We start from the raw sequence: 17,058 nt of genomic DNA, 5'->3' as shown, positions 1-17,058 counted from the left end.
GGGGAGCTAACGTGATGCAGCCCAGATTCCCAGGGAGTGCACTGGTTCCTCAGGCCAGGCTAGAGACAGTATGAGTGGGGAGCTAACGTGATGCAGCCCAGACTCCCAGGGAGTGCACTGGTTCCTCAGGTCAGGCTAGAGTCAGTATGAGTGGGGAGCTAACGTGATGCAGCCCAGACTCCCAGGGAGTGCACTGGTTCCTCAGGTCAGGCTAGAGACAGTATGAGTGGGGAGCTAACGTGATGCAGCCCAGATTCCCAGGGAGTGCACTGGTTCCTCAGGCCAGGCTAGAGACAGTATGAGTGGGGAGCTAACGTGATGCAGCCCAGACTCCCAGGGAGTGCACTGGTTCCTCAGGTCAGGCTAGAGTCAGTATGAGTGGGGAGCTAACGTGATGCAGCCCAGACTCCCAGGGAGTGCACTGGTTCCTCAGGTCAGGCTAGAGTCAGTATGAGTGGGGAGCTAACGTGATGCAGCCCAGACTCCCAGGGAGTGCACTGGTTCCTCAGGCCAGGCTAGAGCTAGCAATGAGGAAGCGGACTAGGTACGATAAGGCGATGTTGGCTGCACTGATACAGACTTGAATCTCTCTCAAATCAGAAGATGGCGTGAGACATTTGACAGAAGAACGAAAGTAACAATTGTAGTAGAGAAGCGTTTTTGAAGGTTCTAGTATCTAGTATGTTCTGGTATACTGTGAAACATCAACACTGGTCAGGTCTTACCTTCTTCTTGATGGGTGAGCTTTGGTGTTGGCACCCCGAGGACTGGTCCAGGTTGTTGTTGGGGACAGACACATCACTCCTGAGGGAGGGTGAGTGGAGGCCATCTTCCTCCTCCTCCTCTTCCTCCTCCCTCCCACTCTCCTCCGAATGCTCAAAGTCATCACTGTCCTGGTCCATCTCCTCCTCGTCCTCCTCATCCCTCCCCGTTCTCGCTCCTCCCTCTGTCCTTTCCTCCTCCTCCTCCTCCTCCTCTCCCTGCTGGCTGCCACTGTTGTTTGTTCTCCTCTTCCTCCTCCTCCTCGTCATCCCCCCCCTGTTGCCGTCGCTCCGCCTCCCACATCCACCGGCCGCCCTTAGTCACTCCTCCGTTCACCTCGTTGGGTACTCCTCCATCCTCCTCCTCCCCGTCTCCCTGGGGCCCATTCTGCCTGGAGGTCCACGGCTCTTCCACTCCTTCCCCCCCCGCCGAGGCCGCAGGCTGGACTCTGGACTGCTGGTGTTCTTGGTCCTCCACTACCCGGTTCATGTGCTCCTCCTCGTCGGCCTCCTCTCCAGGCTGCTGGCCCTGGGGCGTCCGGGCCGAGGAGGAGGCGTTACCTCGCTGGGCCCCCGGGCCCCCTCGCCGGCCCCCCAGGCCCCGCCTGCTGCCCCCCGACAGCAGATCCTGGTTCATTTCCAAAATCCAGCTTGCTACCTCCTGGACCTTCACTAGGCTGTCTGAGGAGGAGAAGGGCTTGGCATTCTGTAGGAGAGAGATAAGAAACGGGCGAGAGACAGGGGTGGGGGGCAGAGAGGGGGGAGAAAAGAGGAGATATTAGAGTTATCCATCTCATACACACAGACAATTGCAATGCTGACGCTCACCAAAATAAAGTGGAAATAACCCCTTCATCTTTTATTCATAACGGTAGAAATAAAACAAAGCATTTATGCTGGGAGATGCATGAAATGGTTGCATTTTGGTGGGGAGACAATAGAAGAAAGCTTTGGCTCACAGCACGGGCCTGGGAACTTCTACAATAACTAACTACCGAGCCTCAACGTGATGCACACACACACGTATTCTAGCCTCTGACACAGCCAATGAACACAGCCCATCTGTCATGATATGAAAGCAGCGACAATCCTGGCTCCGTATGGGAGAATCCAGTCCAACTACGGTTCTTAACCATTGGGGTAGTTTGGAGTTGGATGGCGGCTGTGGAACGTTGTTCAGAATGAGAAAGTCCAGCTCTGTTATGTTTAGAGCTGTTTATCATCCGAGGCTGCTGGTCTACCGACAGTGAATCTGGTGGTTCCCAGAAACTTTAGCCTAATCAAAATAAATCAAAATATGCTGTGCTGAGGAATTTAACTCTCGTCTTGGTAAACATACTGTAGGCCTGTGTCAGACAGCTTGTTCATGCTGTTTGAAGCCTGCCGTTATTCACAAAACTATAGAAGTCGATCACGCAAGCATGATATGATGTGGCCTGTTTGTGCAGTCTTGCCAACTCCTACTGGCAGCAGAAACAGATCTGGGACCAGGTTGAGGGTGTAAGCCTACATCAGAATATAAGGCCATGTTAGATGACAGGGACTCTGTACCCGAAACTGATGGAGCCAAGTTACCCAACATGACACCGCCTTCACTGAAGCCAAAGTGTCAGAAAGTTCATTATGTACGGCCTGAATATGAGAATGAGTTTGGAAAGACAAGTGAGGGACTGAGGGACTGAGTGAGGGAGCAGGGAGGAGTGCAGGCTAGAGGAGAAGGAGTGGGGGAGCAGGGAGGAGTGCAGGCTAGAGGAGAAGGAGTGGGGGAGCAGGGAGGAGTGCAGGCCAGAGGAGAAGGAGTGAGGGAGCAGGGAGGAGTGCAGGCTAGAGGAGAAGGAGTGAGGGAGCAGGGAGGAGTGCAGGCTAGAGGAGAAGGAGTGAGGGAGCAGGGAGGAGTGCAGGCTAGAGGAGAAGGATTGAGGGAGCAGGGAGGAGTGCAGGCTAGAGGAGAAGGAGTGAGGGAGCAGGGAGGAGTGCAGGCTAGAGGAGAAGGAGTGAGGGAGCAGGGAGGAGTGCAGGCTAGAGGAGAAGGAGTGAGGGAGCAGGGAGGAGTGCAGGCTAGAGGAGAAGGAGTGAGGGAGCAGGGAGGAGTGCAGGCTAGAGGAGAAGGAGTGAGGGAGCAGGGAGGAGTGCAGGCTAGAGGAGAAGGAGTGAGGGAGCAGGGGAGGAGTGCAGGCTAGAGGAGAAGGAGTGAGGGAGCAGGGAGGAGTGCAGGCTAGAGGAGAAGGAGTGAGGGAGCAGGGAGGAGTGCAGGCTAGAGGAGAAGGAGTGAGGGAGCAGGGAGGAGTGCAGGCTAGAGGAGAAGGAGTGAGGGAGCAGGGAGGAGTGCAGGCTAGAGGAGAAGGAGTGAGGGAGCAGGGAGGAGTGCAGGCTAGAGGAGAAGGAGTGAGGGAGCAGGGAGGAGTGCAGGCTAGAGGAGAAGGAGTGAGGGAGCAGGGAGGAGTGCAGGCTAGAGGAGAAGGAGTGAGGGAGCAGGGAGGAGTGCAGGCTAGAGGAGAAGGAGTGAGGGAGCAGGGAGGAGTGCAGGCTAGGGGAGAAGGAGTGAGGGAGCAGGGAGGAGTGCAGGCTAGAGGAGAAGGAGTGAGGGAGCAGGGAGGAGTGCAGGCTAGAGGAGAAGGAGTGAGGGAGCAGGGAGGAGTGCAGGCTAGAGGAGAAGGAGTGAGGGAGCAGGGAGGAGTGCAGGCTAGAGGAGAAGGATTGAGGGAGCAGGGAGGAGTGCAGGCTAGAGGAGAAGGATTGAGGGAGCAGGGAGGAGTGCAGGCTAGAGGAGAAGGATTGAGGGAGCAGGGAGGAGTGCAGGCTAGAGGAGAAGGAGTGAGGGAGCAGGGAGGAGTGCAGGCTAGAGGAGAAGGAGTGAGGGAGCAGGGAGGAGTGCAGGCTAGAGGAGAAGGAGTGAGGGAGCAGGGAGGAGTGCAGGCTAGAGGAGAAGGAGTGAGGGAGCAGGGAGGAGTGCAGGCTAGAGGAGAAGGAGTGAGGGAGCAGGGAGGAGTGCAGGCTAGAGGAGAAGGAGTGAGGGAGCAGGGAGGAGTGCAGGCTAGAGGAGAAGGAGTGAGGGAGCAGGGAGGAGTGCAGGCTAGAGGAGAAGGAGTGAGGGAGCAGGGAGGAGTGCAGGCTAGAGGAGAAGGAGTGAGGGAGCAGGGAGGAGTGCAGGCTAGAGGAGAAGGAGTGAGGGAGCAGGGAGGAGTGCAGGCTAGAGGAGAAGGAGTGAGGGAGCAGGGAGGAGTGCAGGCTAGAGGAGAAGGAGTGAGGGAGCAGGGAGGAGTGCAGGCTAGAGGAGAAGGAGTGAGGGAGCAGGGAGGAGTGCAGGCTAGAGGAGAAGGAGTGAGGGAGCAGGGAGGAGTGCAGGCTAGAGGAGAAGGAGTGAGGGAGCAGGGAGGAGTGCAGGCTAGAGGAGAAGGAGTGAGGGAGCAGGGAGGAGTGCAGGCTAGAGGAGAAGGAGTGAGGGAGCAGGGAGGAGTGCAGGCTAGAGGAGAAGGAGTGAGGGAGCAGGGAGGAGTGCAGGCTAGAGGAGAAGGAGTGAGGGAGCAGGGAGGAGTGCAGGCCAGGGGAACAGTGGAAAAGCTCCATCCCAGCCATGTTGTTTCGTTAGCCTCTTGGGTGATCACAGTGATGGTCTGTGACAGTCTAGAACAGGACACATTCACCTTGCCCAGGTACGCAGACAAAGTTGAACCTGAATGAGTTCACTCACAGTCATGCATTTCGAGAAATGCATGCATTTAATGCCATGCATTTAGAGAAATGCATGACTGAGTTCACGGTCAGTGTCCCTCGCTCTTATAGGAGATTACAGTAGGAAGGTTGTCTGACACACACACACACACACACACACACACACACACACACACACACACACACACACACACACACACACACACACACACACACACACACACACACACACACACACACACACACACACACACACACACACACACACACACACACACACACACACACACACACCTATCACCTGGTGGAAAATAGCCTAGCATAACCTACATGCCATCCCCTCCTTTTGAAGTCGGCCACATTCTGTCTCCTGTTCCCCAGGAGAGGCGACCGTTTGAGAGACTGGACCGCCTCCACTGACACCAACAGGAAGTGAGTGCACTCCGTTAGAACAGGAATAGACGCCGGCCTGCGTGTTAACTCCATTCAGAGGACGAGTCAATCTGACAAAGGCTGACAGTGCTCTTGATAAACTGGATAAACTGGCAGGACACCGACAGGACACTGACAGGACACAGACACTACGCCAAAGCAATGAATCAGACACTGAAAGAAGAGCCAAGAGAACAGGAATCTGTACCCTAAACATGGTTCTATAAGGGGTGTCAAGAACATTATTATTATTTTTACCTTTACTTTACTAGGCAAGTCAGTTAAGAACAAATTCTTGCCTTGTTCAGGGGCAGAACCTTGTCAGCTCGGGGATTCGATCTTGCAACCTTTTGGTTACCAGTCCAACGCTCTAACCACTAGGGTACCTGCCGCCCCTTATAACCATAGATGTGACCAACATGTGAGAACACAGATAGTTTTTCATCCGAATCTAGCGTCAGAAACATCCTTGATGTTCATTCTGAGAAGAGGTATCCTCTTCCAGTACTTGACTGAAGAACCAGCAGAGGGAGTACTTGTACCCCATTCAAATCAACCAGAGAAGACTTCCAAAACCATAGGTCAGAGTTTCCAAAACTCCTTCCTGGGGAACCTAAGGGGTGCACGTTTTGATTTTTGCCCTAACACTACGCAGCTGGTTCAAATTAAAGCTCGATTTATCAGTTGATTATTTGAAATCAGCTGTGTCGTGCTAGGGCAGAAACCAAAACGTGCACCCCTTAGGGTTCCCAGGACAGAGCTCGGGAAACCCCCCCGTCATAGATCATTCATCATAACGTCGACACCAGAGATCATTCATCATAACGTCGACACCAGAGATCATTCATCATAACGTCGACACCAGAGATCATTCATCATAACGTCGACACCAGAGATCATTCATCATAACGTCGACACCAGAGATCATTCATCATAACGTCGACACCAGAGATCATTCATCATAACATAGACACCAGAGATCATTCATCATAACATAGACACCAGAGATCATTTATCATAACGTCGACCCCAGAGATCATTCATCCACTATGATCACCATGACTAAGATGCTTACGATGATACTAGACCAGTATAATGGTCCATAGACAGATAGCAGCCTACGCTTCATTAAGACAACCTGTATGGCTGCTAATGAAATCATATCAAAGGTCAAAGGAAACGGGTGAGCAGCAGAGGTGTTTACATGCATAGAACTGGAATTACATTGTGCTTTTTACCATTCTAACATTTCTATTTCTATGGTTATAAGGGCAGTGTTAAGACGGAATAAAACATTTGTCAGCGTTAATCAGACAGCGGAAACAGTGGGAGGTCAATACAAATTCTATGAGACAGCAACGGCCCTGGGAGAGCGAGCACACACACACACACACACACACACACACACACACACACACACACACACACACACACACACACACACACACACACACACACACACACACACACACACACACACACACACACACACACACACACACACACACACACGGAGCTGTGGTGTGTAATGACAGGATGCCATTAGGTTGTGTGTAACAAGGTAGAAGGTGACAAGAATAAAATGGCAGCACTCAGGACAAAAGGGCCAGACTCTCTCCATAGCATATATAATGTGGCACAGAGCTGGCCCTTCTGTGGGAGCGGGGCCCATTCCAACATGCCCATCTGTTGCTTTACTGTTATGGTTAGACCTATTCTTTACTGGGCTGGTGCCTCTAGTGGAGCCTACACAACGCAGGTACCTTTCAGCAGCAGTTAAGAAAACACATAATTATCCAGCTGCACATTTACGACTACAGCAATAACCTGGTAGTACGGAGCACCAAGGGAACAACAGCTGAGTAGTGGCGCGGGCTACCTGGAATTCCTATCAGTCACAAGTACCTGCTCTAGCTAGTTTATTTCCTAACCAAATACACATGACTATTTCCTTCTTCAGATGTATTTTTCATTTTGGGCTTGTTTTATGATAGCGGCAGCTTCTCGTTTGATGACTTCAACCTTGGACAATCAGCGGGGGCTCCTCCAGCAACGTTTAATCAACCTCCAATTAACGTAAGAGAATGTTTTCCGACCGCCGTACTGACCCAGTGCTTTGCTCGTTAGCGTAACCCCCCTGATTAATGTTGTCTCCAACAGGAGGTGAAATGTTAGTGCTAATTAGACCACCCAATCAAGAGAGAGAGCCCAGCCAGAAGGCGGGCGCAGGTTAGAGTTTGAAACACTGGCTGGTGTCAGAGTGTCTGCTATATTGCTTTAAAAACAGAAGCTCTCTCTCACTCTTCCCCTCCCCCTGCTTGATGTAATTGAGGATGGTTAAAGCGTTCGTCGTTTCATGTTTGGCTTTGATCTGTTGGGCCCTAAAGCCTGCTGTGAACACATTGCTAAAAATCAGCCACAGGGGCAGGAATTACAGTACAGCAGAGGGATTATCCAGCGCAGAGCAGATCCAGGGCTGAATGGAGAGATGCAGCAGGGCAGATCCAGGGCTGAATGGAGGGCTGAAGCAGGGCAGATCCAGGGCTGAATGGAGAGATGCAGCAGGGCAGAATGGAGGGCTGAAGCAGGGCAGATCCAGGGCTGAATGGAGGGCTGAATGGGGAGATGCAGCAGGGCAGAATGGAGAGATGCAGCAGGGCAGAATGGAGAGATGCAGCAGGGCAGAATGGAGAGATGCAGCAGGGCAGATCCAGGGCTGAATGGAGAGATGCAGCAGGGCAGATCCAGGGCTGAATGGAGAGATGCAGCAGGGCAGATCCAGGGCTGAATGGAGAGATGCAGCAGGGCAGATCCAGGGCTGAATGGAGAGATGCAGCAGGGCAGATCCAGGGCTGAATGGAGGGCTGCAGCAGGGCAGCACAGCTGGGGGACTGATGGAGGAAGCTATAAAAACGCTGGTTAGGGGAGGTGGGGGGGGGGGTCGATGCACCTTTTGGGAACCGTGGGAAAATACACTAAGTCCTAAATGGCACCCTAGTCCCCATATAGTGCACTACTTTTGACCAGGGCTCATAGTGTTCTACGGGACAGGGTGCTATTTGGGACGCATCCATAATGTGCTTAACTTTTCCTGGAAGGATGCTTGATTGGTCGACGTCCCTCGTCTTTATAGGAGCAGTTGGAGGACAATGTTGCTGTTCCAACATGCCTTGCACTGAGGTTATTTCCGTGTGACTGAACAGATGTGCTTAGACCTTAAGACTGTTTGTGCTATTGAGAATATTACTAACTCAAATACTGTTCTCTCTCACCCACCCTTCCTGCCTGCCTCGCTCTCACACAGTTCTCAATGGAACATGATTGAGCCACTCTCCGGCCAGTGACATACTGCATCTGTAAATATGTCCTGAATAGCGCCCCATACTGGCCATCAGCTCTCTGGGGACACAGGCATCCGGGCATGGGGTCAACCCTGTAACCCCGCAATGCCCCCCAGGAAGGAGGGTTTCCCAGTAGCCTAGGGCTTGGGAAATGACCTTTATCTAGGCAGGGTTCCTCCATTTCATTCCGTCATCCACTCTTCACTGGTTGTGCTCTAGCTCGACAGACTCCTGGTGGGAAGACTGTCTCATCTTTAACCCCTGACACTCCAGGGAATTGGCTTTTATGGGCTAAACTGAACTGTTTCTTACAGAAGAAATATGGGAAGAGTTTGCATAACCACGGTAGCAATTAGAAATTAACAGTTTGAAGATCATGGGAAAATTAGACTAAAAAGGTGAGAACAGCAGCTCACCCGACAAGACTAAATCCAAACATTACGATGTTGTGTGCCTTTTACATTTATTGTACATTTCGCAGGATTTGTTGATAACGAAACCGGAAAAAAACACCCTGGATACATTCAGTAACATAAGAACATTCCTGGGAAATGTGAGGTACGTGCAACATAAGACCAAACAAATCACAGGGGGTTTGAGTGAGAGGTCTAACTGGTGTTTCCAAGTCGCCACACACCTCTCCAAAGTGTGCACAGTTGACTCAGAAAAAGGGTCTTCAACTCTAGGGGGCTTTTGGAGCTCTCCTAGCTGTGCCGTTGAGGAACTAGAGCAAACACACTTGTAGTTGTTTAGTTTGGAACACAGCCCTGCATCCCCGCCATCACACAATTAATGTTGTTAACGCAATCCAAAAATGGTCCATTATAAATCGCAATCGGGGTCAGGCAAACATCTGGAAGCGTGTTCCATTGTCGACATGACTAGATAAATGACCAAATCCGATTTTACAGTGTTAGGCTTTCACAAAGCAATTCAGAGAAGCAGATCGTCATTTTGGTGCACAAAGAACGGAGTCGCTTGCATTCAGGTGTGGTCCGTTGCAAAATGTTCTTCACAATACAACATAGGTGTTTATTCTGTTCGGAACAACCCAGGGTAGAACGCCAAGTAGTCTTGTAACTGTACATCAAACAGTGATCAGAAATGTTGACACTATGAAGTGACATTTTATGTGGAAATGTAAAGTGCACATTTGGATACAATTGCTTGGCTTGCTTGTATGACATCAAAGCGGTATTTGTTATAATCCTCAATGTCTCATCTTTTAAAATATATAGTCCTCGTAATTTACAGCATTTCCTTCAATCAGACAAATTTTTTTTGCAGACGTTGGCCCAATTAGCGGGAGGGATGAGGGCAAGTACTTCCGGCGCCAACAGAGATGGCCGCCTCGCTTCGCGTTCCTAGGAAACTATGCAGTTTTTTGTTTTTTTTACATGTTATTTCTTACATTGGTACCCCATGTCATCTTAGGTTTCATTACATACAGTTGAGAAGAACTACTGAATATAAGAGCAGCGTCAACTCACCATCAGTATGACCAAGAATATGACTTTCGCGAAGCGGATCCTGTGTTCTGCCTTTCACCCAGGACAACGGAATGGATCCTAGCCGGAGACCCCAAAAAATGACTTTGTAAATAAAAGGGGGAAACGAAGCGGTCTTCTGGTCAGACTCCGGAGACGGGCACATCGTGCACCACTCTCTAGCATTCTTCTCGCCAATGTCCAGTCTCTTGACAACAAGGTTGTTGAAATCCGAGCAAGAGTAGCATTCCAGAGGGACATCAGAGACTAACGTTCTTTGCTTCACGGAAACATGGCTCACTGGAGAGACGCTATCGGAGTCGGTGCAGCCAGCTGGTTTCTCCACGCATCGCGCCGACAGAAACAAACATCTTTCTGGTAAGAAGGGGGGCGGGGCGTATGCTTCATGGTTAACGAGACGTGGTGTGGCCACAACAACATACAGGAACTCAAGTCCTTCTGTTCACCTGATTTAGAATTCCTCACAATCAAATGTCGACCGCATTATCTACCAAGGGAATTCTCTTCGATTATAATCACAGCCGTATATATTCCCCCCCAATCAGACACATCGATGGCTCTGAACTAACTTTGATTCTTTGCAAACTGGAATCCATATATGCTGAGGTTGCATTCATTGTAGCTGGGGATTTTAACAAGGCTAATCTGAAAACAAGACTCCCTAAATTGTATCAGCATATCGATTGCGCAACCAGGGCTGGAAAAACCTTGGATCATTGCTATTCTAACTTCCGTGACGCATATAAGGCCCTGCCCCGTTCTTCTTTCGGAAAAGCTGACCACGACTCCATTTTGTTGATCCCTGCATACAGACAGAAACTAAAACAAGAAGCTCCCGCGCTGAGGTCTGTTCAACACTGGGCCGACCAATCTGATTCCACACTCCAAGACTGCTTCCATCACGTGGACTGGGATATGTTTCGTATTGCATCAAACAACAACATTGACAAATACGCTGATTCGGTGAGCGAGTTCATTAGAACGTGCGTTGAAGATGTAGTTCCCATAGCAACGATTAAAACATTCCCAAACCAGAAACCGTGGATTGATGGCAGCATTCGCATGAAACTGAAAGCGCGAACCACTGCTTTTAATCAGGGCAAGGTGACCGGAAACATGACCGAATACAAACAGTGTAGCTATTCCCTCCGCAAGGCAATCAAACAAGCTAAGAGTCAGTATAGAGACAAAATAGAATCTCAATTCAACGGCTCAGACACAAGAAGTATGTGGCAGGGTCTACAGTCAATCACGGATTACAAAAAGAAAACCAGCCCCGGCACGGACCTGGATGTCTTGCTCCCAGGCAGACTAAATAACTTTTTTTGCCCGCTTTGAGGACAATACAGTGCCACTGACACGGCCCGCAACCAAAACATGCGGACTCTCTTTCACTGCAGCCGACGTGAGGAAAACATTTAAACGTGTCAACCCTCGCAAGGCTGCAGGCCCAGACGGCATCCCCAGCCGCGCCCTCAGAGCATGCGCAGACCAGCTGGCTGGTGTGTTTACGGACATATTCAATCAATCCCTATCCCAGTCTGTTGTTCCCACATGCTTCAAGAGGGCCACCATTGTTCCTGTTCCCAAGAAAGCTAAGGTAACTGAGCTAAACGACTACCGCCCCGTAGCACTCACTTCCGTCATCATGAAGTGCTTTGAGAGACTAGTCAAGGACCATATCACCTCCACCCTACCCGACACCCTAGACCCACTCCAATTTGCTTACCGCCCAAATAGGTCCACAGATGATGCAATCTCAACCACACTGCCCTAACCCATCTGGACAAGAGGAATACCTATGTGAGAATGCTGTTCATCGACTACAGCTCGGCATTTAACACCATAGTGCCCTCCAAGCTCGTCATCAAGCTCGAGACCCTGGGTCTCGACCCCGCCCTGTGCAACTGAGTACTGGACTTCCTGACGGGCCGCCCCCAGGTGGTGAGGGTAGGCAACAACATCTCCACCACGCTGATCCTCAACACTGGGGGCCCACAAGGGTGCGTTCTGAGCCCTCTCCTGTACTCCCTGTTCACCTACGACTGCGTGGCCACGCACGCCTCCAACTCAATCATCAAGTTTGCGGACGACACAGCAGTGGTAGGCTTGATTACCAACAACGAGATGGCCTACAGGGAGGAGGTGAGGGCCCTCGGAGTGTGGTGTCAGGAAAATAACCTCACACTCAACGTCAACAAAACTAAGGAGATGATTGTGGACTTCAGGAAACAGCAGAGGGAACACCCCCCTATCCACATCGATGGGACAGTAGTGGAGAGGGTAGTAAGTTTTAAGTTCCTCGGCGTACACGTCACAGACAAACTGAACTGGTCCACCCACACAGACGGCATCGTGAAGAAGGCGTAGCAGCGCCTCTTCAACCTCAGGAGGCTGAAGAAATTCGGCTTGTCACCAAAAGCACTCGCCTGGTACTGCTCCGCCCACAACCGTAAGGCTCTCCAGAGGGTAGGGAGGTCTGCACAATGCATCACCGGGGGCAAACTACCTGCCCTCCAGGACACCTACACCACCCGATGTCACAGGAAGGCCATAAAGATCATCAAGGACAACAACCACCCGAGCCAAATTCCTGTTCACCCCGCTATCATCCAGAAGGCGAGGTTAGTACAGGTGCATCAAAGCTGGGACTGAGAGACTGAAAAACAGCTTCTATCTCAAGGCCAGACTGTTAAACAGGCACCACTAACATTGAGTGGCTGCTGCCAACACACTAACTCAACTCCAGCCACTTTAATAATGGGAATTGATGGGAAATTATGTAAAATATATCACTAGCCACTTTAAACAATGCTGCCTAATATGTTTACAAACCCTACATTATTCATCTCATATGTATACGTATATACTGTACTCTATATCATCTACTGCATCTTTATGTAAAACATGTATCACTAGCCACTTTAACTATGCCACTTTGTTTACATACTCATCTCATATGTATATACTGTACTCGATACCATCTACTGAATCTTGCCTATGCCGCTCTGTACCATCACTCATTCATATATCTTTATGTACATATTCTTTATCCCCTTACACTTGTGTCTATAAGGTAATAATTTTGGAATTGTTAGCTCGATTACTTGGTTATTACTGCATTGTCGGAACTAGAAGCACAAGCATTTCGCTTCACTCGCATTAACATCTGCTAACCATGTGTATGTGACAAATACATTTGATTTGATCTTGTCACATGCACGGTGCTAAAATTCAGAACAGCTGACAGTCAAATCCCATCCATTGCGGTGAAGCACAGAGCCAGAGCTCTGACGTCACGTATAGCATGCTACTGTAGCGCCACTACGTTCCAATTTAGGCGCGTATCCATGTCCAAATCTGCCATTTCAACCAGCATACGGGTACGAGTGTAAAGGGATACATGCTACTATGTGAATATGGACTTGACTGTATGCAGTGTGACCACTTCAGCTCCCCGATCTGAGTTACTATGCAGCCAAGCCCTGGTGTCAGTTCAAAACACAGCCAGTGTTATTTCTCTGTGGATGAGAGAGCACAGCCTCTGATTCGGAGGCGTCAGGACCTGGCACCACGTCAAGAGTTTAAGTGGAAGCGGGAGAAAGTGAGGTAGGGAGAGAGACTAGACAAAGCTGCATCTCCCAAGCCAGCCTCCCGGCTTGCGCTAAGAAGTGGAGTACGTGGGTGTGTAGTGTTTCTGCAGGGGGAGGGGTTCTTATGTACACATCTCCATTGCAAAGACAACATTGTAATAACCATACAGCATGTAAAATAGCAGACTGTCTGGTTAGCAAGTCGAGGTACAGCGACTGCATCAGAGGATTCTACTTATATTTCTCTGCAGTCTTCACAAGAAGGTTGTCGGCCAGTAGTCAGGCTGTCTCTATAATACTAAGCTAGCGATATCGGTTATCTGATGTCAGGGTCTTTGACGGTGGGGGATAGGGGATACTCTCTCTGGTGGCGTGGGCACATGTCACTAGGCAACTCTGGGGATCAGAGAGGTGACCACCTGACAGTCTCCTCACCACATCACTGACCAAACAACCCCCAGCCCCACTGAACTGTGCCAATTAGGCCTACTAGAGTAACTTAGTGACCTAAATAATGTTTAGTTCTCAGAAACACCTGTAGCAAATGCTTGATTAAATAAATATATCCTGAGAAAGCGGCAGATGGTGATTTCTCCAAGTGGTGTGTCCACTCTAGCGCGCCAGATTTACAGCAGACATAGCTTAGCTAAAGAGGGTAAAGCCTTGAAGGTCCATTCAGCCTGGTCAGCTGTTCTGGATTGACGAGTGCCATGGGGGCAGAATGGGATGTCCGTTTGGATCGCCACAGCGACAAATGATGGACACGCAGTCACACACACACACACACACACACACACACACACACACACACACACACACACACACACACACACACACACACACACACACACACACACACACACACACACACACACACACACACACACACACACACACACACACACACACCTTGGATACAGCAGTTGGTTTCCACAGGTGACAGTGCTGAAGGAGTTCAAATCTAAATTTGTCACGCGCCGAATACAGCAAGTCTAGACCTTAACGTGAAATGCGCACTTACAAGCCCTTAACCAACAGTGCAGTTCAAGAAGAGTTAAGAAAAGATTCACCAAATAAACTGAAGTAAAAAATAATTGAAAAAACAACAATAACGCGGTTATATACAGGGATCACCGGTGCCGAGTCAGTGTGCAGGTTAGAAGTCATGTGTACATGTAGGTAGGGGTGAAGTAACTATGCATAGATAATAAACAGTGAGTAGCAGCAGTGTAAAAACAAAATGGAGGGGGGTCAAAGCAATAGTCCGGTGGCCATTTGATTAATTGTTCAGCTTACTTATGGATGGGACATAGGGAGCCTTTTGGTCCTAGACTTGACGCTTCGGTACTGCTTGTCGTGCGGTAGCAGAGGAAACAGTCTATGACTTGGGTGACTCGAGTCTCTGACAATTTCATGGGCTTTCCTCTGACACTGCTTATTATATAGGTCCTGGATTGCAGGAAGCTTGGCCCCAGTGATGTACTGGGCTGTACGCACTAGAGGTCGACCGATTATGATTTTTCATCGCCGATACCAATGATTGGAGGACCATAAAAAGACGATATCGATTAAAATCAGCCCATTTTTTATTATATTATATTATATATATTTGTAATAATGACAATTACAACAATACTGAATAAACAATGAACACTTTTATTTGAACTTAGTATAATACATAAATAAAATCTATTTATTCTCAAATAATGAAACATGCTAAATTTGGTTTAAATAATGCAAAAGTACTGCGTTGGAGAAGAAAGTAAAAGTGCAATATGTGCCATGTAAAAAAAGCTGCGCAGAACATGAGAACATATGAAAGCTGGTGGTTCAATATTCCCAGTAAAGAAGTTTTAGGTTGTAGTTATTATAGGAATTATGATGCGTCAACTATCTCTCTCTATACCATTTGTATTTCAGATACCTTTGACTATTGGATGTTCTACTAGACACTTTAGTATTGCCAGCCTAATCTCAGGAGTTGGCAGGCTTGAAGTCATAAACAGCGCTGTGAAGCAAGCATTGCTAAGAGCTGCTGGCAAACGCAGTAAAGTTTGAATGAATGCTTACAAGCCTGCTGCTGCCTACCACCGCCCAGACTGCTGTTCCATTGCACAACCTTCAATGTTATGTAATAATTATGTAAAATCCTGGCAAATTAGTTCGCAACAAGCCAGGCGGCTCAAACTTTTGCATATACCTTCACTCTGCGTGCAATGAACGCAAGAGAAGTGTAGTTAACCTAGTGATATCAACCATGTGTAGTTAACTAGTGATTATGTGAAGATTGATAGTTCTTTTATAAGATAAGTTTAATGCTAGCTAGCAACTTACATTCGCTCCTTGCTGCACTCGTGTAACAGGTGGTCAAACTGCCACGCAGTTTCCTTGTGGAATGCAATGGGTGTCCAAAAATGCAGATTACCGATTGTTATGAAAACTTGAGAATCGGCCCTAATTAAATCGACCATGCCTATTAAAGATCGGTCGTACCTCTACTACCCTCTGTAGCGCCTTACGGTCAGGTGCCGAGCAGTTGCCATACCAGTCGGTGATGCAACTGGTCAGGTTCTCTCGAAGGTGCAGCTGTAGAACTTCTTGAGGATCTCAGGACCCATGTCAAATTCTTTCTCCTGGTGGGGAAAAGTTTTGGTCGTCCCCTCTTCACGACTGTCTTGGTGTGGTTGGACCTCTCAACCTGCTCCACTGCAGCCACGCCGATGTGAATTGGGGGGTGGGGGTGTTTGGCCCACCTTTTCCTGTAGTCCACGACCACCTTTTGTCTTGCACACATTGAGAGGTTGTTGTCCTGGCACCACACTGCCAGTTCTCTGACCACCTCCCTATTGGCTGTCTCATCGTTGCCTGTGATCAGGCCTACCACTGTTGTGTCGTCAGCAAAATTAATGATGGTCTTGAGGTCGTGTTTGGCCACGCATTTGTGGGTGAACAGGGAATACAGGAGGGGACTGAGCACACACCCCTGAGGGGCCCCGGTGTTGAGGATCAGCGAGGCAGATGCGTTGTTGACTACCCTTGCCACCTGGGGGCGACCCGTCAGGAAGTCCAGTGTCCAGTTGCAGAGGGAGATGTTTATTCCCAGAGTCCTTAGCGTAGTGATGAGCTTCGTGGGCACTATGGTGTTGAACGCTGAGCTGTAGTCAATTAACAGCATTCTCACATAGGTGTTATTTTTGTCCAGGTGTGAAAGGACAGTGTGGAGTGTGATTGAGATTGCGTCATCTGTGGATATGTCGGGACAGTACGCGAATTGGAGTGGGTCTAGGGTATCCAGGAGGATGCTGTTGATGTGGGCCATGACCAACCTTTCTAAGTACTTCATGGTGACCGACGTGAGTGCTATGGGGCGGTAATCATTTAGGCAGGTTACCTTCGCTTCCTTGGGCACAGGGACTATGGTGGTTTGCTCGAAACATGTAGGTATTACAGAGTCAGTCAGGGAGAGAAAATGTCAGTGAAGACACTTGCCAGTTAGTCGGCGCAAGTCCTGGTAATCCATCTGTCCCAGGGGCTTTGTGAATTCTGACCGGTTTAAAGGTCTTGCTCACGTCGGCCACAGAGAGCGTTATCACACAGTCATCCAGAACAGCTGGTGCTCTCATGCATGCTGCAGTGTCGCTTGCCTCGAAGCGAGCATAAAAGGCATTTAGCTCGAGTGGTAAGCTCGCGTCACTGGGCAGCTCATGTCTGGGTATCCCTTTGTAGTCCGTAATGGTTTTCAAGCACTGCC

At 49.5% G+C, this 17,058-nt stretch overlaps 1 protein-coding gene across 1 annotated transcript in view; it reads right to left on the bottom strand.

Annotated features, from left to right (window-relative positions):
• Positions 1 to 1,002: 1,002 nt before the first annotated feature.
• LOC124001442 (F-box/WD repeat-containing protein 7-like) overlaps positions 1,003 to 17,058 on the bottom strand; it is a gene marked incomplete at its 3' end in the record, with an annotated part of 86,988 nt that continues 70,932 nt past the window's right edge. Inside the window, exon 2 of the mRNA XM_046308173.1 lies at positions 1,003 to 1,467. Coding sequence (XP_046164129.1) covers positions 1,003 to 1,398 — 396 coding nt within the window. The remainder of the gene's footprint in view (positions 1,468 to 17,058) is intronic.

This window comes from Oncorhynchus gorbuscha, linkage group LG17 (assembly GCF_021184085.1).
Source record: "Oncorhynchus gorbuscha isolate QuinsamMale2020 ecotype Even-year linkage group LG17, OgorEven_v1.0, whole genome shotgun sequence".
Taxonomy (NCBI): Eukaryota; Metazoa; Chordata; class Actinopteri; order Salmoniformes; family Salmonidae; genus Oncorhynchus; species Oncorhynchus gorbuscha.
This window is presented reverse-complemented; position numbering and strand designations above follow the sequence as displayed.